The sequence below is a fragment of the Melanerpes formicivorus genome, unplaced genomic scaffold (assembly GCF_026170545.1).
Source record: "Melanerpes formicivorus ecotype bairdi unplaced genomic scaffold, bMelFor1.0.p_v2 SCAF_89, whole genome shotgun sequence".
NCBI classification, from domain to species: domain Eukaryota; kingdom Metazoa; phylum Chordata; class Aves; order Piciformes; family Picidae; genus Melanerpes; species Melanerpes formicivorus.
Window position 1 is genome coordinate 1,310,813 of NW_027142441.1, and position 27,117 is coordinate 1,337,929.

The 27,117-nt window shown below is 53.0% G+C and overlaps 1 protein-coding gene across 4 annotated transcripts in view; it reads right to left on the bottom strand.

Moving 5' to 3' along the window:
* Positions 1-355: 355 nt before the first annotated feature.
* The window catches only part of GATA6 (GATA binding protein 6), a 29,995-nt gene continuing 3,233 nt past the window's right edge, over positions 356-27,117 (bottom strand). For 2 of the 4 annotated variants that reach the window (XM_068165498.1, XM_068165499.1), the window contains exons 3-7: positions 23,954-24,120; positions 19,588-19,713; positions 15,989-16,076; positions 15,725-15,849; positions 356-1,025 (exon numbers count right to left, since the gene is read on the bottom strand). In XM_068165498.1, the coding sequence (XP_068021599.1) occupies positions 858-1,025; positions 15,725-15,849; positions 15,989-16,076; positions 19,588-19,713; positions 23,954-24,120 (674 nt within the window). In that variant the 3' untranslated portion in view covers positions 356-857. The remainder of the gene's footprint in view (positions 1,026-15,724; positions 15,850-15,988; positions 16,077-19,587; positions 19,714-23,953; positions 24,121-27,117) is intronic. The other 2 variants (XM_068165501.1, XM_068165500.1) reach the window with 2 other exon arrangements.

A 27,117-nucleotide genomic window follows, 5' to 3' on the forward strand; every position in this document is an offset into this window, starting at 1 on the left:
AACCAAACCAACATCAGCAATCCAAAACAATAAACCCAACCCCCGCTCACACACACACACTCCCACCCCCACACCCCCCACCCCCAAGAAAAAAGAAGTCTCCTCGACCCAGCTGGGACCTTGTGAGGCTTGTACCAAAGGTTGCGATTTCCTCCCGGGCTGCGGAGCTCCGGAGCGCTGCCGGCGGGCGGAGGGAAGCGGTGGGGGCGAAGGAGGTTGAGCGCTGGGCAGGAGATGGTGGCTCTAGGCCAGAGGCACTTGTGAGGCTCCTCGAAACAAAAACCCCCCCAAAGTTTCTCGCTACCTCTGGTAGCCTTTGCTGCTCCTTCCTTGGCGCTGAAGGCGCTGGGGGTGGGGGGGAGAAGGTCATTTGAGAAGGGAGGACGAGAGGCCAGGGGGAAGGGTGCAGCGAGGAGCCGGGGCTGGGACCCGGCCCTGGGGATAGCTTTAGGCTCTTCTCTCTTCTTCTTCTTTTTTTTTTTTTTCTTCTTTTCTTCTTTTTGTTGTTTTTTTTTTAATTTATTTATTTTTATTTTTTAATTGTGTAGGGTTGTTTTTTTTTTTCCTTTTTTTTCCTTTTTTTTTGGGGGGGGGGTGAGGGTCTAAGGCTTCATCTCCTCCCTGGGCACTTGCTTGCCCGAGGTTTTTTTCTTGCATAGATGAGGAAGTGGCTGCTTCGGCACAGCCTCTCGGGGAGGCTGGAGAGCGCCTCTGCCGCCAAGGCACGAGAAACAACTTCAGAGGGATGGTCTTTGCCAGCACTCTTGCTGCCACCACGACCACTCCACGGAGGAAACCACGCACGGGCGCCTGGGGGCTGCCAGGCAGCGCCGGGCTCCAGCCTCCCCGCCGCGGGGTCACGCCAGAGCCAGGGCGCACCAGGGGTCCTGCCGCACCGACGCCGTCACTTCGGCCGTGGAGCTCAGGCTGACTCCTGTGTACAGCCCATCTTGGCCAGAATACTTCAGGCTGCTGCTTTCAGGACTGGTGCTCTCTCCCGGGCCAGGCATCACGGAGGAGCTTGCCTGGAAGAGGAAGAGCAGAGAGAGGCTCGGTTGAGAGGTGGCAGTGGGAGCCAGGCAGCTTTAGGCTGCACCTTCAAAATTTTCCACAGAGCTTGGACAGAAAGTGGTAGAATGCAAATAAATCACCACTGGGTGTAGAGAGGAAAATCATGATAAGCTCTAAACAATCCCTTTGGAGAGATAGCTACCATAAAGATTAGCCTGGCAAACCATCTCTCTCTCTTTTGGCTGCTTTGCTCTGGGAGAGACTAACTTTGTGCCTCTGCTGCCCTTGGCTGCAATGGTTTGGCTAAGTCTAACAAAATAACTCTCTGCTCTTTAATGCTGCCCCTTTGTGTCCAAGGGGGTGGGGGAGGGCAGGGAGGGGGAAGCTATTAGCTCCCCTGGGTTTTGGCCAGGGGGTTCTTGTGCTGTTTATTAATTGTAGATGTCTGTATATGTTGTACACATCGATTGCATTCCATTGCAGATTGTAGTTCTGCTTGTAAATACAGGATGCCAATAGGCATCCTGGCCTGGAGCAGGAAGAGTGTGGCCAGCAGGAGCAGGGAAGTCCTTGTGCCCTGTGCTCAGCACTGCTGAGGTCACACCTTGAGTCCTGTGTCCAGTTCTGGGCTCCTCAGTTCAAGAAGGACATTGAGAGACTTGAAGGTGTGCAGAGAAGGGCAAGAAAGCTGGGGAGGGGTCTGGAGCACAGCCCTGTGAGGAGAGGCTGAGGGAGCTGGGGTTGCTTAGCCTGGAGGAGGCTCAGGGGAGACCTCATTGCCCTCTACAACTCCCTGAAGGGAGGTTGGAGCCAGGTGGGGGTTGGTCTCTTCTCCCAGGCAAGCAGCACCAGAACAAGAGGACACAGTCTCAAGCTGTGCCAGGGGAGGTTTAGCCTGGATGTCAGGAAGAAATTCTTCCCAGGAAGAGAGATTGGCCATTGGGATGTGCTGCCCAGGGAGGTGGTGGAGTCCCCATCCCTGGAGGTGTTCAAGAGGAGATTGGATGTTGCACTTGGTGCCATGGTTTAGTTGATTAGGTGGTGTTGGATGATAGATTGGACTTGATGATCTCTGAGGTCCTTTCCAACCTGGTTAATTCTATTCTATTCTATTCTATTCTATTCTATTCTATTCTATTCTATTCTATTCTATTCTATTCTATTCTATTCTATTCCACAGCTTCCATTTGCTTCCAGCTGGGCTGGGCTGGCCCATGTAATGTTGGGGGGAACTTTCAGCCCACCACAGGGAGCAAGGCAGGCTGGGGGCACAGCCCACACTGCAGGGGCTCTCTGAAAAGCCAGGGGTTGCCCTCCGCTTGTCCCTGTGCCTCAGAATCCTGACACTGGGAGAAAGGGCTCAGGGTCAGCTTGCTCATTCAGCCCTGCTGAGGGGAGTGATAACTGCAGTTGGAGATCAGCACAGGGTTATCTATAAGCACAGCAAGGTGGAGACAAAGGTGCATAGTGTGAGGAAAAACCTGGCAGCCGACCCTGGTGAGGAAGGTAACCTCTGTGTGTGTGTGAGTGTGTGTCCCACTGCCCCCTCCTGAAGGGACACAGATGCCAGCACTAAAAATGTGAAGTGGGGGTGGTGGCAACTACAGTTCTGCTGCCCCAGTGAGGTACATCCCAACTGTCCAACAGCAGATGGGAATCAGCCACCTTTGGCTCCCTCAGACCTCAAAATCATAGAATCACAGAGCTGTCAGGGCTGGAGGGGACCTCAAGGCTCAGCCAGTCCCAACCCCCCTGCCATGGGCAGGGACACCTCACACCACAGCAGGCTGCTCACAGCCACATCCAACCTGGCTGCAAAAACCTCCAGGGATGAGGCTTCCACCACCTCCCTGGGCAACATAAAATCCTTCCTCACCCTTCAAAATGCATCCAAGTAAGACTGGCCAGTAAAGAAGGTCATAGCCTCACAGAAAAGCCCTTTAAGCTCATCCAGTCCAACCATTCTCTACCCCTGCCAAGGCTGGGGCTAAACCATAGCACTCAGCACTGCATCTCTGCCTCTGTGAAACACCTCCAGGCATGGGGATTCAAACACCCCCTGGGCAGCCTGATCTGTCCATCTGAGGCTGCTTTCAAACTGAACAGAAGGAGAACTGAAGGCAAAATTGAACTTTGCTGTTCTCTAAGGCTAGGAGAAGTTACAGCTTGCATTGCCCTGCCTGCAGTGGGGATCTTTTCATTCAAGAGGGCCAAGGGCATCCTGGCCTGCAGCAGGAAGAGTGTGGCCAGCAGGAGCAGGGAGGTCCTTGTGCCCCTGTACACTGCACTGGTTAGGCCACACCTTGAGTCCTGTGTCCAGTTCTGGGCTCCTCAGTTTAGGGAGGAGGTTGACTTGCTGGAAGGTGTCCAGAGAAGGGCAAGAAAGCTGGGGAGGGGTCTGGAGCACAGCCCTGTGAGGAGAGGCTGAGGGAGCTGGGGTTGCTTAGCCTGGAGAAGAGGAGGCTCAGGGGAGACCTTCTTGCTCTCTGCAACTCCCTGAAGGGAGGCTGTAGCCAGGTGGAGGTTGGTCTCTTCTCCCAGGCAGCCAGCACCAGAACAAGAGGACACAGTCTCAAGCTGTGCCAGGGGAGGTTTAGGCTGGAGGTGAGGAAGAAGTTCTACACACCGAGAGTGATTGCCCATTGGGATGTGCTGCCCCGGGAGGTGGTGGAGACACCATCATTGGAGGTGTTTAGAAGGAGACTGGATGAGGCACTTGGTGCCATGGGTTAGTTGATTAGGTGGTGTTGGATGATGGGTTGGACTTGATGATCTTGAAGGTCTCTTCCAACCTGGTCTATTCTATTCTATTCTATTCTATTCTATTCTATTCTATTCTATTCTATTCTATTCTATTCTATTCTATTCTATTCTATTCCATTCCATTCCATTCCACTCCATTCCATTCCATTCCATTCCATTCAAGTGGAGACACACCACTCTCTTGTACCAGGAGCCTTTTTGATCCCTCACCTACAAGACCACACGCAGGGGAACCCTGGTAAGCACAAAGCTGCACCTCTGAGCAGCACTGGAACCAGCCCATGGTGTTTTAGCAGAGGAATGGAGAGTTAAAAGGCAAAGAAATGATCATTTTTTTTCCATGAGGCTGAGCAGATCCTCTGAGGAGGGAAAATTCACAGTGCCAGACAGAGAAGGGGGCAACGCTTTCACCTGATAAAGGAAATGTTTAAGAGCTGACTTCATGCACAATCCACTCTTGGATCTGTCAGCTTTGAAACCTGAATTTACTTCTTAATGGATAGCCCTCAGAGGAGAGTTCTTAACAAGAAAAGAAGAACTGAAAAGAAAAAGCTCAAACACCAGAAGGTTCTCCTCAGCTGCAAGAGCAGGAGCTTCCTGCCTGCTGGAGAATGCATGCTCCTGTTGAATCATTTGACAAGAGCAGAGCTCTTGGCCTGCTGGAGCCATGCCAGCCTCCCTGTCCTGACCTAGGAAAAGCTTCACTTAGCCAAAGGTACACTCCCAGCAGTGCTGTGCAGGGTGCTTCTGGCCATCCTTAACCCAGGGACCTGAAGAGATCCCCTGAAGGAGACCCTCCCTGCCAGCAGGCACTTTTCTCAAGGTTCTCTTTAGCTTGTACTGAAATGATTGCTTGCTGCTGTTCTTCTACTCAGTTGTCAACCAGGGTCCCAGCTCCATCACACAGAGTGCTTTGGGTTGGAAGGGACCCTCAAAGGGCATCTTGTCCATCCTCCCTGCACTCAGCAAGGACATCTCCAGCTACACCAGGCTGCCCAGGGCCACAGCAGATCTTGAATGTCTCCAGGGATGGAGCCTCAACCACCTCCCTGGGCAGCCTGTGCCAGTGTCTCACCTCTCACTGTGCAGAACTTCCTCCTGATGTCCAACCTAACTCTGCCCTGCTCCAGTTTCAAACCATTGCCCTCATCCTATCCCCACAGCCCTTATGAACAGTCCCTCCCCAGCCTGCCTGTAGGTCCCCTACAGATATTGAAACACAGCACTAAGGACTTCCTGGAGCCTTCCCTTCTCCAGGCTGAACAGTCTCAGTCACCACCCAGAAACACAGAGGTGGATGCTCCCCCAAACCAGTCAAAATAGCTCTAATCCTAAGGCAGACTTTTAGCCCTCTCTCAAAGACACAATTTTCAGTCAGCAACAACAAATCTCCACAGACTCTTCCCAGTGACTGGATGGAGAATTTCACAGACTCACAGAACAGGGAGAGTGGAGCTCCCAGTACAGGAAGGATCTGGAGGTGCTGGAAGGTGTCCAGAGAAGGGCCACGAGGAGGAACAGAGGGCTGGAGCTGCTCTGCTCTGGAGACAGCCTGAGAGAGTTGGGGTTGTGCAGGCTGGAGAGGACAAGGCTCCCAGGAGACCTCATTGTGGCCTTCCAGGATCTGCAGGGGGCTCCAAGAAAGCTGGGGAGGGACTTTTGAGGGTGTCAGGGAGGGATGGGACTGGGGGGGATGGAGCAAAAGTAGAAGTAGGGAGATTGAGATTGGATGTTAGGAAGAAGTTGTTGCCCATGAGGGTGGTGAGAGCCTGGCACAGGTTGCCCAGGGAGGTGGTGGAAGCCTCCTGCCTGGAGGTGTTTGCAGCCAGGCTGGATGTGGCTGTGAGCAACCTGCTGTGGTGTGAGGTGTCCCTGCCCATGGCAGGGGGTTGGAACTGGAACCTTGATCTCCCTTCCAGCCCTGACAACGCTGTGCTTCCCTGCATTCCAGTGTAGGTTGTAGTTTGCTTGCCAACACAGTTTCCACTTGCTTCCCACTGAGCTGCTCTGGCAAAGTTCATGTTGAGGGGGGAATTTCCAATCCACCACACTAACAGATCCAACAGCCTCCTGTTAGGACAGAAGGCATCCTTCTGAGCAGCCTGAGTGCCCCTGCAGTAGGAGGAAGGTTTGGCTTCGAGCTGAGCAGTGTTTGTTCAACCTGAGCTGCTGTGAAAGGTTCCCATTTGCCCATATTTGCCACCGCTGTTCCGGTAGGCAAATATCTTATCTCTCTCCCTGCTTTTGTTCCAGGCTTGGAAAGAGTAATTCTCCCTTTTCCTGATTCAGCCCTACCAAAGGTGGGGTGCAGGGACCTGCAGTTTCCACGTGGGGTTATCACCTGCCCCTCCCTCTGCACCCCAGAAGGGAGGACGTGGGAGCACGTCCTGTTTGACGACTGCCAGTCCCTGCCTGGCCAAGGTCAGCTCCTGGCTCCACTGAGGCAGGGTGGGCAGGAGCCAGGCAGGACCTGGGCAGGACAGCCAGGCCTGGAAACCCCACCCCGGTAATGGCATGACAAATGCAGGCAGCAAAGGCAGCTCCCAAAGTGAGGCATGGAAAACAAACTTCAGCTGGTGGAAAGGACACAGTTGAACCATGGCTCTGCCCCTGAGCCCACCTGCCTCTGCTCTGGCTTCTCCTGCTCTAGGGCATGAGAGGTGGCAGAAGGCACAGCTGGAGGACTCTGGTCAGCTGGAGTAAATAAGCTGAGCAATGCTGCAGCAGTCAGTGAGCTCTTCTAACCCCCACCCTCCCCAGCTGCTCCATGGGTAGAAAGGTAATGGATTTATTTTTGTGGCTGCAGCCTGCTACTAGGAGAGCTCAGCTTCCTGAGGAAAGAATGACCCAGGTCCACTGGGAAGAGCTTGCCTCCCAGGCAGGCAGGGGAGGGTTGGCTTTGTAGCTGCAAATGTTCTCTTTACACAAAGCAGCAGGAGCAAGGGGGTGGGGAGACCCCAAGGTAGGGTGTCTGGATTGGAGGTGGCCTCTCTCTAGAGGACCTGCCCACCACATTCACAGCAAGAGCTTAGCCAGAGCCACACAGGGACACAGACACCTACCTCAGCCCCAAAGCTGCTGTCAGCAACCTGGGGCTGAATTCATCCCCACTGAAGCTGTCTCAGATCAAACCCAAGCTGCTCAGCCTGTGCAGAGCAGCACCTGGGGGGCAGCACCAAGGTCTCCAGCTGAAGGACTCCTGCTCTATGCCACTCACTCCTTCCTGCCCACCACGGAGAGTGGGGAGGGACACTCACCCCCCCAGCCTGACCCCACACCTCTGAAGCCCAGAAGCAAAAGCTCTGGGCAAGGAGTTGTGCTAACCGCTGTAGGGAGTGGCACAGGACCTTGATCCAGATCTTTGCTCTATCAGCCAGACCTTTGCTCCATCCACCTCACAGCTTCAAAATGCTCCATGAATTTTGGACATTACACTGTCTGCAGTAAGCTGAGACTCAGCAGAAGCTTTTGCTCCCCAGTTAGCCTGGTTTAGCTTTGCTGCACCTAGATGAAGACTGTGGTCAGCTGAAACACACTTGCCAGAGCTTCTCTAAAGTGCTGTGGCAAACTCTGGTGGAGTCCTTCATTCTCCAGCCTCAGCCTTGCTGCACTGTCAGCCCCACTTTCTCCCTAGCTCCTAAAGAGCAAATCTTGACACTGTGAAAGCACAGGTTGGGTTTGTTTCTGATGCAGTTACCCTCTTAGTCTGTAAAGTGCTCATTTCTTGCTAGCCTGATTGATCCTTTAGTTTATGTTGCAGAGTGGAGCAGGGAGATGATTCTGCCCCTCTCTGCTCCACTCTGCTGAGACCACAGCTGCAGCTCTGGGGCCAGTTCTGGAGTCCCTAGTACAGGAAGGATCTGGAGGGGCTGGAAGGTGTCCAGAGAAGGGCCAGGAGGAGGAGCAGAGGGCTGGAGCTGCTCTGCTCTGGAGACAGCCTGAGAGAGTTGGGGTTGTGCAGGCTGGAGAGGAGAAGGCTCCCAGGAGACTTAATTGTGGCCTCCCAGGATCTGCAGGGGGCTCCAAGAAAGCTGGGGAGGGACTTCTGAGGGTGTCAGGGAGTGATAGGACTAGGGGGGATGGAGCAAAAGTAGAAGTGGGGAGATTGAGATTGGATGTGAGGAAGAAGTTGCTCCCCATGAGGGTGGTGAGAGCCTGGCACAGGCTGCCCAGGGAGGTGGTGGAAGCCTCCTGCCTGGAGGTGTTTGCAGCCAGGCTGGATGTGGCTGTGAGCAAGCTGCTGTAGTGTGAGGTGTCCCTGCCCATGGCAGGGGGGTTGGAACTGGATGATCCTTGATCCTTCCAGCCCTGTGTAAGTCCTATGTGTAAGCTCACAGATCTTCTGATCTCCCCTTTGTGCTGCTGCAGCAACATAAATCTGTGGTTAATACTTGATCAATTTCCTAAGGGAGGCAACTTCCAGCATGGCTGAGGAAAGCTGATGACCCCACTGCTGCCAAGGGCTGCATGAGCAATTGGCTTTATTGCTTTGGCAGTAAAGCAAAGCCAAGGCAAAGGTGTGTGCCCACATGCATATAGAAGTGTTGGGCAGAACCAGCAATACTCTTTGCTGCTGTTTTTTCCCCACTGAAACCAATAGAAAACCAGAGAAGCTGGGTTGCAAGGTGAAATTCTCTCTTTTGGAGCAAAGAAAACAAGAGACTGAATGTATGGAAGGCAGTGGGGAGAAGAGAGCAGCATCCCACCTTGTCCACTGAAGAGGTAGGGGAGCTGGAGAAGACTTCACCTGGGTTATCAGATCTCCCAGCACCATGCCCTGACTACCAAACTATTTGGTATCTTAGGTTGCCATGTTCCTCCATGCCTCCTGTTGATCTTATTCCACCTGGTTTAGATAAATATTGACTCATACCAGGAGTGAGGCACCGTGTCCCCATTTTCCAGGTGAAAGTCCTGCCAACCCTGCTGGCTGGTGAGCCTTTCTCATGGCAACTCTCTCCCAACAGCTATGAAATTATCCACTGCCAGCTGAAACCTTATGATCTGAAGGCCCTTCAGCCACTTCACGCTCTGTCATGTAGCTGGTTAGGAGATTTTTGTCCTAAGAGGCTGAGTCTCTGCTTCACCCAGACTGGGAGATGCTGCCTGGAGGCTGATTCCACCACAGCCTGCATCCATGTCCTACCAATCTGCTGCCTACCGAGGAGCCAGGAACACCAACCACCTCTAACCACCTCATGAACTCTCTTCTGAAAAGAACAGAAAGGGAGGTTGTAGCCAGGTGGGGGTTGGGCTCTTCTCCCAGGCAGCCAGCACCAGAACAAGAGGACACAGTCTCAGGCTGTGCCAGGGGAGGTTTAGCTTGGATGTTAGGAGGAAGTTCTACACAGAGAGAGTGATTGCCCATTGGAATGGGCTGCCTGGGGAGGTGGTGGAGTCACCATCACTGTAGGTGTTCAGGAGGAGACTTGATGGGGTGCTTGGTGCCATGGGTTAGTTGTTTAGGTGGTGTTGGATTGGTTGATGGGTTGGACACAATGATCTTGAAGGTCTCTTCCAACCTGGTCTATTCTATTCTATTCTATTCTATTCTATTCTATTCTATTCTATTCTATTCTATTCTACTCTACTCTACTCTACTCTACTCTATTCTAATGCAGGATGAACAATCCAGAGAATTGAGCCTAGGTTGTCAGGCACTAGGGGGACAGAATTCCCCTGCTGAGGGTGCTTCAGGCAGCTCCCTCACTTCCCACCCTACAGCACAGAAGATCCAGCCCTGAGCCACCTGGAGAAGCAAGGTGAAGCTCCAAGAGAAGCAAGTGGCAGTTTTACCTACAAGCCAACTGCCCTAAGCTACTCTGCAGTGTGGTTATGGTCCTTTAGAGCAAGCTCCAAAGGGAGCAGCAGAGCCTTCTGGAAGAGGTGCTCTGAGCCTTTACTGACATCAGCCCTGGCCCGAGGAGCCTCCATGTCCTGCCATAAAAAGCAGATTTTGCAGCAGTTTTCATCCTGCCTTTTATCCTAATAAGGGAATGAAGTCCTGCTGGTAAGCACAGGAGCTGGAGCCCCTGCGTGGAAAGGGCTGGGTGTGCACTGCAGGCCAGGCCCTCTGCTCTGCTCAGCAGCTTCTCCTGCACAGCTTTTGCATCAAAGGCAGCGCAGGTATGGATGCAGATGCAGGCTGCCTGGAGCCTTCCCATCTTCTTTTTATGGGGATGTTAGGGCAACTTCATCTCTCAGGCAGCTGGACCTGTTCCATGTTAGGGAGAGAGGACACCAGCAGCACTTACACTGCCGAGGGGGACAGAAATAGACCTGAATCCTAGATCCAGATGTGAGTTTGGCAAACAGGCCCTTTGGGATGGGACAAGGAAATCTCTCCCCTGTACATTGTGGGGAGGTTTGAAACCAACCTTGCCTCCACAGCAATTCATTAATCATCTCTGGTCGATGTTTAAACTCAGCTGGGACGTGAAATCAGCCTCTGAGGCTCTCCAAGCTGGCAGCATGCAAGAGTCCCTTCCTCAACGGGATGGCCTCAAAGACACTGCCAAGAGCAAATGCTGCCCTTCCCTTTTTCCTGCCCTCCCCTCTTTCTTTCCTCTCAGAAGAGATAAAGAAAGGTAGGGCAGAAAGTGAGTTTTACTGACAGAGAGGAATTCTGCTGAGCTGGGTTGCCATTAGGGCTGGGAACTCTTCTGGCAGCCTCCCCCCCCCCCGCTAAAAGTCATCATGAATTGCTTCTGTGCCAGCAGAGGAATTCGTTTGCTCTCTTTCCTTTAGCAACAGCATTGCTGCGAATTTCAGACAGCGGTTTCTAAAACGTCATCAGCCCTCTCTGCCTAATGTCACTCTGGCACTTTTCCCCTCCTCACAGAAGAAAGGCTGCAGAAGGGAAAACAGAGGGGAAACAAAAACAAGTTGCCATGCTGGTTGTGTAAGGCGCAGGGACCCAGCCAGGTTTCCTCTTCCAGCAGGTGCCTGTCTCTCAGCAAGGTCACCAGCACTGCTGGCAGCAATTGCTCCCCTTCTTGTCCAAGTGACCAGCGGCTACAGAGCACAAGAGGGACGTGGAACTCCCAGAGTGGGTCCAGAGGAGGCCACAAAGATGATCAGAGGGCTGCAGAACCTCCCCTGTGGGGACAGGCTGGGAGAGTTGGGGCTGTTCAGCCTGGAGAAGAGAAGGCTCTGGGCAGATCTTAGAGCAGCCTTCCAGCACCTAAAGGGCTCCAGGAGAGCTGGGGAGGGACTGTTTTGAGGGACATACAGCAATAGGACAAGGGGCAATGGTTTGAAGCTGGAAGAGAGCAGATTGAGACTGGAGATGAGGAAGAAATTCTTTGCAGTGAGGGTGGTGAGACTCTGGCACAGGCTGCCCAGGGAGGCTGTGGCTGCCTCCTGCCTGGAGGTGTTCCAGGCCAGGCCGAATGAGGCCCTGAGCACCCTGGGGTGGTGGGAGGTGTCCCTGCCCATGGCAGGGGGTTGGAACTGGATGATCTTTGAGGGCCCTTTCAGCCCAAACCATTCTGTGATTGTGTGATTCATCCATCTGACATTGCCCAGAGAAGTTTGTTCTCCTTGTGCAATGCCACTGCCTGTTCCCAACGCCACTCCAGCTCCCCAGGCTACCAGTGCTCAACTCAAAACAGACAACAAGGCCAGGACAAGAGGAGGGCCTCTGCCTCAGTGGGTGACCAGAGTGCAGGCTGCTGCTCCCTCAGACACTGGCATCCCTTTGCTCCTGACAGCTTCAGTGGCCCTCATGACAGCTCAGCCTCTCCCACAGGATTTAAGCCCATAAGAAATTCTCTCCCTTCCTTTGCAGCCAGTGATCCTCTTCCCAAATGATGTCTGGGCCATCAGGGGCCTGAAGAGCCACTGCTTTCTACTTTCAACCTCTAGTCTCCCTCGTTGCCATCCCATCGACCTGCTGATCCTTGGGCATAGCCAGGAGCCCAAGGGCCATACCCAGGAGATGTCCTGACAGCTGCTCCCCTGCAAATCCCATCCTCATTTGCATGCTTATGGGGCTGGGGGGAGCCAGGGGGGGATGCCTGCATGCCTGCTCACTGCTGCAGTCTCATCTCCTCAGCACATTTCACAGCCCCTCTTCAACACTTTGTCTCACTGAGGTTTTTCACAGCATGCAATTTGCAGGTGCTTTGCATAGCTGAGCAAGGCAGGGTGGGGAAAAGGCTGCAGAGATGGCACTGTGCTGCCTGCTGCATACAAGGGGACAGATTTCCTCAGCCCTTCTGCAGGTGTCCTCTCCCAGCCTCAACTGCTATGGAAAAGCCAGGGAGAGCTGACATCCTGCCACTGGGGAACCCCTTTCTTTCAGGAATTAAGAGCAGTCCCAGGGTCCCTGGTTGTTGCTCTTGGCTGCTCAGAGCTCTCAACAAGCCTTTGGGTCATGAACTGTGCACCCAACCTGCTCTCCTCCACTACCCACACAACTCCACCTAGCCAAATCACAGTACAAAATGATAAGATAAAGATGATTAATGCCAGGTTCAATGAGTTGTCCTAGGGAGGAAGGCTGCAGGAAAGAGGGCAGGCAAGAAGGGAAGGGGGATCTCATCTGGATGACCTCTCCTGGGTAGATTGAGAGGGGAGATTAGGAAGAAAATCTTTAGAGCGAGGCTGGGGAGACACTGGCACAGGTTGCCCAGGGAGGCTGTGGCTGCCCCTCCCTGGAGGTGTGCAAGGCCAGGTTGGATGAGGCCTTGAGCAGCCTGGGCTGGTGGGAGGTGGGTGGTTGGAACTGGATGAGCTTTAAGGTCCCTTCCACCCCCTACCATGATTCTATGCTTCCTTGCCCCAGCTGCACTGCCTCCAGCCTGCACTGCAACCTGAGCTGGGACGGCACCTCCAGGGCTGCCCGTTCTAGAGAGCTGCCAGGACAGTCCTCAGGGTGGATGGGGCTGCTGAAGGACAATGCAAGGAAAATCTAAGGAGTATTTCATAGTATCAGTCAGGGCTGGAAGGGACCACAAGGATCATCTAGTTCCAACCTCCCTGCCATGGGCAGGGACACCCCACACTAGATCAGGCTGCCCAGAGCCTCATCCAGCCTGGGCTTAAACACCTCCAGGGACAGGGCCCCAACCACCTCCCTGGACAACCCATTCCAGGGCTTCACCACTCTCATGGGGAAGAACTTCCCCCTCCCCTCCAGCCTCAATCTCCCCACCTCCAGCTTCATTCCATTCCCCCTAGTCCTATCACTACCTGAGATCCTGAGCAGTCCCTCCCCAGCCTTCCTGTAGGATGAATATTTGGCTGCATTTGTCCCTTTGCAAATACTAGGGGAGACCCCAGAGCAGTGCAGAGCTGTTCACTGGGGGGAGCCTGCCTGAAGGGCCTTGGGAGTTGGCTTTTTGATTAGCGTTTCTCTTTCTTTTTCTGCTGTGATCTGTTCATTTTATTGGGCTGTCAGGGTTTCCTCATGTCAAAGACAAGCCCCTTTCATAATCTCCTTGGCCCTGGCAGCATCCAAACCCCAAACCCAGTGCCTCTGAGGCTGGGTGGCCCTGTCAGTCCACGAACAATCGCTCTGTGCAGTGAGACTTTGCACGGCAGGAATTAAACTCTTGAAAGGAATTTAGAGGGGGGGAAGGCCAAGACATAGTGAAAAATAGTTATTATAAACAATGTCTTCTTCTTTTTTCATTGTTATTAATAAAGGAATGGAGGAGAAAGCCACATTAGGAAAGCTTTTCAAAGACATGATGTGGCAGATTCAAGGATACAGAAGGCCCAGGGATTGAGCGTGGATATGGAGAGCCAAGGGGTTAGAAATCAATCTACATTAAGCTTCACAGCCTGAGCAGCAGCATTGCTTATCACACACACTAACCAAGTGAGGAAAGGAAGTCTGCAAGGGTTCAATGGAAAATAAGGATCAAAACTCAAGCAGGGGATGATCAGTGCTCCTCTGGAGCTCGGTGCTGCCAGGTGCTGAGTCTGACCTGTGAAGAGCCCTCTGCAAGGGGAGGGCTGTGTGCCCCAGCCAGGTTCCAGCTGGGTCTGGATCAGGGTTTAGCACACATCTGAGTTTGGAAGAATCATAGAATGGTCCAGGCTAGAAGGGGCCTCCAAAGGACATCCAGTCCAACCTCCCTGCAGTCAGTAGGGTCATCCCCAGCTAGATCATGTTGCCCAGAGCCTCATTGAGTCTTATTTTGAGTATCTCCAAGAAAGGGACCTCAACCATCTCCCTGGGCAACCTGTTCCAGTGTTCCACTACCCTCATAGTGAAGAACTTCTTCTGATATCCAAGCTAAATCTGCTCTGCTCTAGTTTGAAGCCATTGCCCCTGGGCCTGTCCCTGTAGTCCTTTGCAAATGTTCTCTCTCCACCCTTCTTGTAGCCCCCTTCAGGTTCTGGCAGGCTGCTATTAGGTCTCTCTGGAAGCCTTCTCCAGGCTGAACACCCCCAGCTCCCTCAGCCTGTCCTCATAGCAGTGGTGCTCCAACCCCCTGAGCATTTCCATAGCCCTCCTCTGGATCCTCTCCATCAGGTCTATGTGCTGCATGTTTCCCTGCATAGAGCAGGTCTAGCAGTCAGTTGGGGTAACACCTCAAAACATGTCTGTCCCTGCTGAACAGCTTCTGGAACACCTGAGACCAGCAGTGCCTTGCATGCAGCATTCTTATCAGACCATGTCAGGAAAGGAAAGGGGCATGACAGCTGTGTCTGGAGAAAATCAACTGGGCACGATTCTGTGACTGATTCTGTGGCTCTGATTCTATGACTCTGTGTCTCTCTGATCCTATGACTCTGGGACTCTCTAATTCTATGACTCTGTGGCTCTGATTCTCTGATTCTGTGGCTTTCTGATTCTCTGATTCTGTGATTCTGATTCTCTGATTCTGTGGCTCTGATTCTCTGATTCTGTGTCTCTGATCTATGATTCTGTGGCTCTGACTCTCTGATTCTCTGATTCTGTGTCTCTGATCTATGATTCTGTGGCTCTGACTCTCTGATTCTCTGATTCTGTGGCTCTGATCTCTGATTCTATGGCTCTGATCTCTGATTCCATGGCTCTGATCTCTGATTCTGTGTCTCTGATCTCTGATTCTGTGGCTTTCAGATTCTGTGGCTCTGATTCTCTGATTCTGTGGCTCTCTGATTCTCTGATTCTGTGGCTCTCTGATTCTCTGATTCTGTGGCTCTCTGATTCTCTGATTCTGTGGCTCTGATCTCTGATTCTGTGTCTCTGATTCTATTACTCTGTGGCTCTCTGATTCTATGATTCTGAAAGGGAGGTTGTAGCCAGGTGGGGGTTGGTCTCATCTCTCTAACAAGCAGCACCAGAACAAGAGGACACAGTCTCAAGCTGCACCAGGAGAAGTTTAGGCTGGAGGTGAGGAGAAAGTTCTTCACCGAGAGAGTCATTCACCATTGGGATGTGCTGCCCAGGGAGGTGGTGGAGTCCCCATCCCTGGAGGTGTTCAAGAGGGGATTGGATGTGGCACTTGGTGCCATGGTCTAGCCATGAGGTCTGTCGTGACAGGTTGGGCTCAATGATCTTTGAGGTCTCTTCCAACCTTGGTGATTCTGTGACACTGTGACACTGTGACTCTGATTCTCTGATTCTGTGTCTGATTCTCTGATTCTCTGACTCTCTGATTCTCTGATCTATTCTTTTTGCTCCACCAGAAAACCTTTCAAATGGAAGACCCTGGCCATTTCCACCCAAAGTGGCTGGGGGGGTGGGGGGGGGTGTTAGGCTGTGGTTGCCTTCCCCATAAAAATGACACAGATCCTAACCAAGAGGCTTGCCAAGCGCTTCGGCCGGTCCTGCTGCTCAGCAGCTATCAGCAATACCCTCCAAAAGCAACCCAACAACATCTCCTTCCAGGATCAGCTAACAAAACTGCAAAGTTTGTTTAGATTATTGTCCTGCTAGATAAGATAAAAGCTGTGATAAGACTGCAGAGCGCTCAGCCTCGAGGGCTGGCGGCTCGGGCCGGCAGCTTACCCCGGAGGCTGCGGTCGGCGCGCTGGGGGAAGCGGTTTTGCTGCAGTCGTCTGAGTTAGTCGAGGAGGTGGATGTTGGAGTCATTGGAACTGCAGTTGTGCTGTTTCCTGGAACATCAGGGACTGCTGTTAAAAAAAGGTATCTTCCAAACATGGAAAAACAACAAAAAAAACCAACAAAACCCAACCTCCCCCCCCCCCCCCCCCAGCAACCCCCAAAACCCCAACCGCTTGCAGCTCAGTTCTCTTAGCTCTTTACACTCACCAGAGCATGCCTTGGACTTGTTGATGTTCTTAGGTTTTCTCTTCCTGGTCTGAATTCCTTCTTTTTTCATAGCAAGAGGTCGAGGAACCTGGGGAGAAAACAAAAAAGAACAATTAGAAGTTGTATTTCTACAGCAACCACGGAGTCACAGAGCTGTCAGGGCTGGAAGGGAGCTCAAGGCTCAACCAGTCCCAACCCCCTGCCATGGGCAGGGACACCTCACACTACAGCAGGTTGCTCACAGCCACATCCAGCCTGGCTGCAAACACCTCCAGGCAGGAGGCTTCCACCACCTCCCTGGGCAACCTGTGCCAGGCTCTCACCACCCTCATGGCCAACAACTTCTTCCTCACAGCCAATCTCAATCTCCCCATTTCTAGTTTTGCTCCATCCCCCCAGTCCTATCACTCCCTGACACCCTCAAAAGTCCCTCCCCAGCTTTCTTGCAGCCCCCTGCAGATCCTGCAAGGCCACAATTAGGTCTCCTGGGAGCCTTCTCCTCTCCAGCCTGCACAACCCCAACTCCCTCAGGCTGTCTCCAGAGCAGAGCAGCTCCAGCCCTCTGCTCCTCCTCCTGGCCCTTCTCTGGACACCTTCCAGCCCCTCCAGATCCTTCCTGGCACAGAGGCTCCAGAGCTGGCCCCAGAGCTCCAGGTGGGGGTCTCAGCAGAGCAGAGTAGCAGCAGAAGCAGCTGCCATCTGCATGCCTGCTTTGCCAATCAGTTTTTCCAGTGTCACCAAAAAAAAAGTTGCATTTCAGGTGAGTTTGTTCTGAGAGAAGTTTCAGCTGAATAAAGAAAGGAGGCAGGTTTCTTGTTGGTTTTTTTTTCCTGATGTAGAGAGTTCTCCCAACAGCTCAGACAGGCAACAAACAGCACAGTTTTAGGGAAAACCCAGCATGATGTGGCCATGTGAAAGCAAAGGGCACTGGGTGTAGCTGATCCCCAAGTCCTAGTTCCAGTCACAGGATCACAGCTCACAGGATGTTAGGGGTTGAAAGGAACCTCCAGAGATCACTGAGTCCAACTGCCTGCCAGAGCAGGAGCATAGAATCCAGCACAGGTCACACAGGAACACATCCAGACAGGGCTGGAAAGGCTCCAGAGAAGGAGAGTCCACAACCTCTCTGGGCAGCCTGCTCCAGTGCTCTGGGACCCTCACAGTCAAGAAGTTCCTCCTCATGGTGAGGTGGAACCTCCTGTGCTGAAGTTTATATCCATTGCTCCTTGTCCTACCCCAGGGATCAACAGAGCAGAGCCTCTCCCTGTCCCCTGCCTCCTGACCCCCAGCCCTTAGATATTGATAGACATTGATCAGATCCCTCTCAGCCTTTTCCTCTCCAGACCAAACACCCCCAGGGCTCTCAGCCTCTCCTCCCCAGGCAGTGCTGCAGTCCCTTCAGCATCCTTGCAGCCCTCCCTTGGACTCTCTCCAGCAGATCCCTGTCCCTCCTGAGCTGGGGAGCCCAGACCTGGATGCAATATTCCAGGTGAGGTCTCCCCAGGGCAGAGCAGAGGGGGAGGAGAACCTCCCTGGCTCTGCTGGCCACACTCCTCTGCTGCACCCCAGGACCCCATTGGCCTTCTTGGCTCCCAGGGCACATTGCTGTCCCATGCAGAGCTTGTTAGCCTCCAGCACTCCCAGGTCCCTCTCCCCAGGGCTGCTCTCCAGCAGATCCCCTCCCAGCTGTGCTGCTGCAGTTTATTCTTCCTCCCCAGCTGCAGAACTCTGCCCTTGTCCTTGTTGAACCTCATTTGGCTCCTCTGTGCCCAGCTCTCAGTCTGCCCAAGTCTCTGAATGGCTGCAGGGCCTTCAGGCTTATCAGCCAGTGAGGAATCATCTCCTCTGGCTGATCTTGGAAAGCAAAGATGCTTATGAGAGGGGAAAATATTCTTCTCCCTGAGGAGCAGCTGTGCCAATAAGTGTCTTAGGACAGAACCTTTAGGCCACAATCACCTCAGTATCTGTTCTTGGAAGCAGCTCTGCCTGTCATGCAGCTTTGTAGTGTTCAAATCCACACTCACAGGGAAAAATGTGCTCAAAAATCAGCTTTGTGTTCTGGGTCAGAACAATGATTTTCAGGCTGCAGAAAATACTGCCCCAAAATGCATTTGACAACAGGAGTGGGAGGAAAGAAAATCCAACCAGGTGCTCACCAGCAGCATGGTGTTTCAACCTGTAATGTAATTTACCTTCTTTGCCCAAGCCCCAATCACTCCTAATGCTCCTGCCCCTCAAGCACTTGTGCTTGACTGCAGCTTCACTAACAGGGGCTCAACAGGGCTCTGGGCAGCCTGATCTAGCTGGGGATGTCCCTGCTGACTCCAGAGGGCATTGGACTGGATGACCTTTAGAAGTCCCATCCAACCCAGGTGACTCTAAGAGGCTCCAAGCCTGTCCCACAACACACTGCCTCACGTCCAGGGTGGAGCTCTTTTCTTCCTCTGTTATTGCCCAGCCAAGGCTGCAGAGATGTTGGAAGTTTTGCTCTGGCTTGAATTCCATTTAGACTTTGCTGGCACAACTCTCTCTGCCCTGGGAAAGCTGTCACACTAAAGCTCCAGGGGTTTAACAACTGAAGAGCTGCTTTAAAGCCCAGTGGCCAGAAGACCTCTGCCACTCCTCCAGAGGTGACTTCTCTGTCAGGAGAGCTGCAGCAGCAAGCACATGGATTATCTAGAGCCCAACTTGCTAAAACCAAGTGTCACACAGATTTGGGGTCATATTATACATTTTGCTGATAATTTTTAACTCCATGATCTAAACTGAGAGTCAAGACCAGCATTGCCCCACCTTGAGGGACAATGCCCACCCAGAGCCTGCGGGTGCCTGGTGGCTGGGAGGACCACCCCTTCCCCAAAGCAGCATCAGAGCTGGCAGGGAACCTGCCTTGGCCAAGCAGCCACTTATAAAATCATAGAATTAATAGGGTGGGAAGGGACCTCAAGGCTCAGCCAGTCCCAACCCCCCTGCCATGGGCAGGGACACCTCACACCACAGCAGGTTGCTCACAGCCACATCCAGCCTGGCTGCAAACACCTCCAGGCAGGAGGCTTCCACCACCTCCCTGGGCAACCTGTGCCAGGCTCTCACCACCCTCCTGGGGAACAACTTCTTCCTCACATCCAATCTCAATCTCTCCACTTCTAGTTTTGCTCTATCCCCCCCAGTCCTATCACTCCCTGACACCCTCAAAAGTCCCTCCCCAGCTTTCTTGGAGCCCCCTGCAGATCCTGGAAGGCCACAATGAGGTCTCCTGGGAGCCTTCTCCTCTCCAGCCTGCACAACCCCAACTCTCTCAGGCTGGCTCCAGAGCAGAGCAGCTCCAGCCCTCTGCTCCTCCTCCTGGCCCTTCTCTGGACACCTTCCAGCCCCTCCAGATCCTTCCTGTACTAGGGACTCCAGAACTGGCCCCAGAGCTGAAGCTGTGGTCTCAGCAGAGTGGAGCAGAGGGGCAGAATCCCCTCCCTGGCCCTGCTGGCCACACTTCTCTTGCTGCAGCCCAGGCTCTGCTTGGCTCTCTGGGCTGCAAGTGCTCACTGCTGGCTCCTCTTGAGCTTCTCCACCACCAGCACCCCCAAGTCCCTTTCTTCACTTACCCCATGGAGCTTCATGTAGAGGCCACAGGCGTTGCAGACAGGCTCTCCCTCCGCGTTCCTGCGCCACAGGGTGGTGGTCGTGGTGTGGCAGTTGGCACAGGACAGGCCCAGCCGCCGGGACGAGGGCTAAGGGCAAGCAGAGGGGCGTCAGGCAGGCAGGAGCAAGGCTTTTATGTCTTTATGGTTCATAAAAAGAGCTTCAGCATGCAGTAGGAATGACCAGGGGAGGGGAGGTGCTGGTATCATCTATCAGCAACACCCCAGAATTAAAACATGGTTATCCTTATTTCAGTGGCTGGAAAGCTGGCATGGAGAGGCCCTGTGAGTTTGCCACTATAGGTAGTTGTGGCAGAGGCAAAATGTGAGAGGCTGCTGACCCAGGTACCTCTGTTCAGGCCACTGGGCACTGGCTCTTCCTCCAGCAGGAAACATCCCCACTACAGCTCCATCCAGCTGAGAAGAAAGAATATCTCTCTTGTGCCCCCACTCTAGCCAGTCCAACACTCTCTGCCCTATGTGCTGGGCAAAGAGACAGCTCTGAGCCTGCGCCCAGTGCTCACAACTCATTGGAAGAAGCTTTAACTGCCTGCCCTCAGCAGCATCATGGCTGTGGAATACATTGCTGGCCACCCCAGGGGCAGCACACACCACGCTCTGCAAAGTGTTCTTTCTATCATCTCTCGGTTTTAACTTGCATGAATACATAGAATACATAGAATAAACCAGGTTGGAAGAGACCTTCAAGATCATCCTGTCCAACCCATCAACCAATCCAACCCACCTAAACAACTAACCCATGGCACCAAGCACCCCATCAAGTCTCCTCCTGAACACCTCCAGTGATGGTGACTCCACCACCTCCTTGGGCAGCACATCCCAATGGGCAATCACTCTCTCTGTGTAGAACTTCTTCCTGACATCCAACCTAAACCTCCCCTGGCACAGCCTGAGACTGTGTCCTCTTGTTCTGGTGACTGCCTGGGAGAAGAGACCAACCTCTGCCTGGCTACAGCCTCCCTTCAGGGAGTTGGAGAGAGCCAGAAGGTCTCCCCTGAGCCTCCTCCTCTCCAGGCTAAGCTACCCCAGCTCCCTCAGCCTCTCCTCACAGGACTGTGCTCCAAAGCCTTCACCAACTTCATTGCCCTTCTCTGGACTTGCTCCAGCAAGTCAACCTCCTTCCTAAACTGAGTGGCCCAGAACTGGACACAGGACTCGAGGTGTGGCCTAACCAGTGCAGAGCATAGGGGCACAATGACCTCCCTGCTCCTGCTGGCCACACTGTTCTTGATGCAGGCCAGGATGCCATTGACCCTCCTGGCTGCCTGGGCACACTGCAGGCTCATGTTCAGCCTACCATCAACCAGCACCCCCAGGTCCCTCTCTGCCTGGCTGCTCTCAGTCACTCTGCCCCCAGCCTGTAGCACTGCCTGGGGTTGCTGTGGCTAACGTGCAGAACCCGGCACTTGGATGTGTTCAGTCTCATGCCCTGGGAGGACGTTTTGCAGAGCAGAGCTTCCCCCCACCCCTACCCAGCAGGAAAGCTGGTGGGTGACAGCAAGATCCCGCACTGCAAACAAGCCATTTATGACACTCTTCCGTGGAGTTTGGAGCCAAGATGAAGCAACCTGGTATCAGAAATCACCGCACGCCCCAGAGCTTTATGGCTGCAGGCTGTATATCATAAGTGAAGGCACTCCTCATAAACATGTGAAATGAAGGTGAATGGGTTATAAAAGTCCCTGCAACAAGTGATCTCTTTTACGTTCATCACCAGCAAAGAATTCCAGCTCCACCATAAATCCAGCCTCTCTCAGAGTATCACATTGTCCAACCCAAGGAAACCCACCCAGTAAAAACTCCCTGCCTGGCCCCGCGGCGGGCAGCAGGGCTAAGTCTGCCAGGCTCAGAGGGTTGCTTTCATCTGCCTGTAAAGTGCCCACACAACTGAAAGCACCAACTTGAGGGCGCAGTGCCCTTCCCCTTGAATCATTTACTGCTGGGCTGTTGGATGTAGCTCCGTCACCTTTGATACCACAGAGCTGGCTGCCGCTTGGGAAACCGATAAAAAAGCCTTTGGAGGAGAGCGGAGAATATTCCAGAGCAGCAACCCAGTTTCTTGGGGGTTGATCTGAGCTCCTCTAGCACTTAAACCAGAGCTCAGAAACTGCTCCCCATGAAGCAGGAATTTTTGCAACCTTCAGTCAGTTATTCATTGCACAGGAAATAAATAAATAGATAAATAAAGGGGCAGGAAAAAAAAACCCCAACCCGCCCAAAACCTCACAACAAACCAACAACCAAACCCCAGCCAGCCAGCAGCCAAGTGCAGTGCAGGCTGAAGGCCACAGAGATGCTTTTTAACCTTAAGAATCCAGGTCTGATGAACACACACCACCACCACACACACCCCCCTAGCTGTGACTTTGTTAATCAAGAGCCCTGCACAGTGCCCAGGCTGCAGCCCTCGATTCAACACCAGTTCTACACAGACTGGGGGAGGGGAGGGGGGGGGGGGAAATAAAACCCCAAAGCTGGGTTTTAGCACATACACTTCATGTTCTTTCTGTGGAAGTGAAATGCTGTCAGGATTTCACCCTCTGAAGCTGTTCTGTACTTTTGTTTCCCCCCCTCCCTGGGCAGCCTGCTATCCATCTCCCTATATTTCATTTCGATAACTTTTTGCTCCTTGCTGTCTCTAAACAAAGAGGGGAGGCAGGCTTGGGGGGAAGCTAAAAGGACTTTTCTGCTGCAGGAATTTTATCAGAAACTCCAGGGCAATCTAAACATGTTTAGCATTTTCAAAACATTGTCCCTTCTCACCTACATATTTCCAACTGTATGAGCAGCCAGTCATGGCTGATTTATAGCGATGGCTGGGGGTGCTGGTAGGGATTGTTACACAGAGCCCTTCCAAATCATTTCACTGCTGTGTCAGGCTGAAATCAGGCTGCAGCCTGACTGGTTTAGTCTCCTCACCCCCACCCCTCCTTCAAAAAACACAGGAACAAAACACAGAGATGCCAAGGCTGGGTATTGTCGACTTGATAACTGCCTCGCCTAGGGGGTGGCACAGCCAGCCGGGCTCTGACACTTCAGGGAAGCCCTTCAGACCCGGCCCCTGGGTTTGGTTGGGGATAACCTCCTGTGTCATGAAATGTAGTGGACCACCAGCTAGAAAAAAAGGAAAAGGGGGGCACCCAGCAGCAACTGCCCCCTGGCTTGAAGCTGAATTAACTCTGCGGCCGAAAGCAAGGTCTTGCAGCAAAGGAGGGGCTGGCCCTGGAGCTCGCACCGCCTGCGCCGACCATCGCGTGCTGGGGTTTTGCTTCCCCCCCGTTCCCGTCAGGGCAGTAAATCCAAAGGGTTGTGAAATAAAGAAGGGGACGTGTTTTAAGGCTAGGAAAACAGGCGTGGAGCGCAGCAGCTGGGGTGATTGAAAGGGGCTCGCCAGGCTGATGGGTTTGATACGCTGTCTCCACGCACAAGGGTCCAAACATCAGCTGGGATTATACCTCCGTGATTTATCGCGGCTCCCTCGCAGCCCCCCCCCCCCCCCCCCGACTGCAGGACCTATTCTTTCTCTCTGCTGACCTCCACCCAGGCCTGCCAAACAGAATGTGCAGTTCCCACTTGTTCAGTTTTCTCCTTGCCTATTCACAGTGCCAGCCTGAGGTATAAACAGGGGTTCTGGGTTGTACAGTTTACTTCCCCCCACCCCTGGGGTTTAGGAGTGTATTTTTAGGAAGAAAAAAAAAAAAGTTGCTGCTCACTTCTTGGGAGTGAAACAAAACAAAGGCCATTATCATTGTTTAAACAATTGGTTTTCTTTGAATTATATACAAAACTTGCTTACATTCCCAAGGATCGAGCTCTCAGCAAACAAAAGCAGGTCTGGAGAAATTCCTAGCTCTCTGAACAAACACTTTCCAACCTTCATTATTTTGATTTCTATTTTTTTTTTCCTCCCCCTGTTGAAAACGTTCAACATCAGCAGCATTCAGCTCTTCCAAGCTGCTGATGCCCCCTCAGCCACAACGTCCATCAGGCTCAGAAAGCCGGCAGGGCCCAAGCTGGCTGTGTTTGGCTCTCTGAGGGCAGAGATTTTACCAGTGTAAGACTCAGAAGTGGGCCTGAAGCAGCGCCCAAAGGGCAGCAGTCACCCCTCAGCAGGCCCACTGTGGCATGCAAACCTGGCCAGAAGCCCCACTTGGGTATTGCAGGCTAATACTCTATGCTTCCCCTCCCTGTCCTTAACACTCTGCTTGCCGTTCCTGTCCTTCTTCCAGCTTTCCCCTGGCTAGCACTGACCAGGGGTCCCTCAGACACAGCTCCTGCCACACCCCTCCTCTCCTCCATCCCCACTCACCACTCTCTTCTGGGGCTTGATGAGGGGCCTGCTGAGTCCGTTCATTTTGGTGTAGAGCCCGCAGGCGTTGCACAGGTAGTTGCCGGTGCCGTCCCGTCGCCACAGCGGGGTCTGGATGGAGCCGCAGTTGACGCACTCCCGACTCTCGGACAGGTCCTCCAACAGCTCTGCGGGGCAGGAGCAGAGGGGTCAGGCGATGGGACAGGGCGGCAGGCAGACGCGGAACCCCGTAGAACCCCGCGGAGCGCTGCCCCGGCGCCGGGCGCGGCGGCGAGCAAGGACCCGAGAGCAGCCCTCGGACCGCAGCTGCCGGCGGCGGCCGCGGCCAGGCGCCGGCTTTTTACCAAATCCTCCCTTTCAATTATTACTTTTGCTTAACTTCTCCACATTTACCAGGCTCTGCCGCTCCCGGCGCAACCTTCGCGTTACAAAGCGGAGCAGGGCCGAGCTGCCCTGGCCGGGCTGAGGGGCACCGGGCGCTCGGGGGACAGCGGAATTTGGCCCTTTGGAGCTCTGCCTGGAGCCGTGCGGGGCCCGCCCGAGGGGTGAAAGCCCCGTGGGGAGGACAGGGGAGTGCACTCGATTTTGGACGGGGAAAGGGGGAGTTCGGTGTCTGCCAGAATAGTCTTCCAAGAGGAGCTGGAGCACAGGGATAGGGTGTGAGGAGCTCTGACTGTGCCCAGTATCTCCCCGAGCCGAAGCTGGGCAAGGAGATTTTACCCCAACTCTCGTTTTAAATGCTTCGGAAAACAGCAAAAACCTCCAGTTTAGAGACAGCGTTTGGGAGCCTGTTGTGCCAAGGCAGAGACGGGGAGCGACCGCTTCACCTCGGCTATTTGGTTAAACTGGTAGGAAATGGAGGAAATGGGAAAATATGCAGCGTGCTGCCTTCTGCTCTCATAGCTACTAGGGGAAAAGAGGAAAAAAAAACTACAGAGAGGGATCTAAATGCACGGCAAAAGGAAAAACACAAAGAGAAGTCACTGATAAAAGCAAACTCCTTCAGCCCTGCAATTCCTTCTGTTCTTGTTCTGACTCACCGCTCTGTATTTTAGGGGGAACGATAAAATGCAGAGGGGAAGAAATAAATACACAGGGGTAGAAATAAATACACAGGGGGAGAAATAAATAGGGAGGGGGGAAAATAAATACGGAGGAGAAAAAAATAATAGAGAGGGGAAAAAATAAATAGGACTTTTACCCTATAATAATAGAATATAAATAGTAAGAGGTGTCTGGCTTTCTGCAGCAGCTTTCGAGCTGAGCACGGGAAGGCTGTTTCAGGCTCATAGCTTGGCCTCAGATATTTTCGCTCCCTTCATCCCCTCCGCTACCTGCCTCCATTCATCACTGGGTTGCTCTTTTACGTTTCGCTTAGCAGCTCCGGGCTGTAAAGCGAAAAGAGCTTGTAAACGTCAGGCAGCTTTGGAGACAGGGCTGCAGTGACAGAGCGGGCATTAAGCAGAGGGCTAAACGGCCTCTTGGCCCGCACCCACCCAAATCCATTTCCCTCCTTCCTTCGTCGGCGAATTATTGGGAGCTCAGCAGGACGGAGCACACGGCAGAGTCCAGAGAGCACAGTTCAACTGACGTTGTCAGTTTGCAGCTCTTAGCACATGGCTAAGATTTATTAATCCTTGCACTAAAAGCGTCACTGAAGACTGTAATCAGGAAAATGCTTAAGGCTTCAAGGACGCTGGAAGTTAAACAGTTGTTTGTCTCACTTATTGACTTTATAACTTTACCTTCGTGCCTCAAAAAAAAAAAGAAAGAAAGAAAGAAAGAAAGATATTCTGCCGGGACAGCACTTCTCGGGCATTTGAAAATATTTTTCCCCTTAGTGCAAGAGAAATATTTTTATCGCCAAGGAAAGCAAAATCAAGTTTTAATTTTAGATGCTGTTTTGGTAAGCCTCCGAATAATTTCAAGAAAGCTGTGTCAAACGAGCTCGTATTTTGCTTTTACAAAATCTATCGCGGCAACAATTCGCAGTCCCTGCCCCATGGTCTGAGCCGGGGCCGCGAGTGGCTTCGGCTTTGCTGCTGCCGCTGCTTCGCGATGCGACTGCCCCGGCACCGAAACAACTCCCCCGGCACTCACCTTCCCCTTACCGAAACAACTTCCCCGGCATTCACCTTCCCCTCACAGAAACAACTCCCTGGAACCCATCTTCTCCTCACCGAAAGGCTAAACCCTGCCCCTCTGGTTCTGGTGTGCCCAGAGAAAGCCGAGGAAGCTGCCCCAGCGCCGCGGCTGCTCCCGCTGCCCCTTCCCCAGCCGGGCCGGTGCTCAGCGGAGCCGCAGGGAGCAGCTCCGGGGACACAGGGGCGGGCGAGAAACCCCCGGGGAGCAGGGGAAGCTGCCGTGTCCCTTCCGGCTGGCTTGGCACTACCTGCCCCAGCCTTTCGCCGTTTCTCCTCTGTCCCTTCTCCCCCACCTCTCTCCTTTCCCTTTTGTAATTCTTTTCCTCCACCTTTCTCCAGAATAAAAGACCAAATCAAAACAAAAAGAGAAATAAAAAAAAAAAAGAAATTAAATAAAAGGAAATAAATAAAAGAAAAGGCAAAACAAAAAAATCCAACGCACACACACTAAAGAAAAACTACAAACAAAAAATACCCCGCCCAAACCCCACCAAAAATCGACCCAAAAGGCAAACGAAAATACCCCCACAAACAAAAAAAAACACCCAAAACCCCCCAAACGACCAACCCAGAAACCCCAGGATTTTGTTTTCCTCAACGCTTAATGTAGTGGTGGTGTAAGTAAGTAAGGTGGTATAAGGAAACCGAGTCGAAAACCTCAGCTTCGGTGTCACCCCGAGGCACGGCTTCCCGGCTGTGCTCTTGTCTTTCTCCTACCACCACTACAACTCAAGTCTCCTTCCCTGTCACGTTAGTAAGCACCGAGTGGGAGCCTTAAAATGCCCCCAGCCTCCCGCGCATCACCAAGGGGGAGCAGGGGGCGCGCTCCTAGGGGAAGGTGAAAAAAAAAAAAGCCAGCGAGTCATTTTCTGCAAGACTGCGCCGAAAGAGAAAATTGCAGTGTGTATAAAATAAAACCTTCCCGGTGGGGAGCTTATGATTAAAGCGAGCGCTGATCAAGCCTAGGGGTGTTGTGTGTCTGCGTGTCCTGTGTATACATACACAGGTATACATAAACAA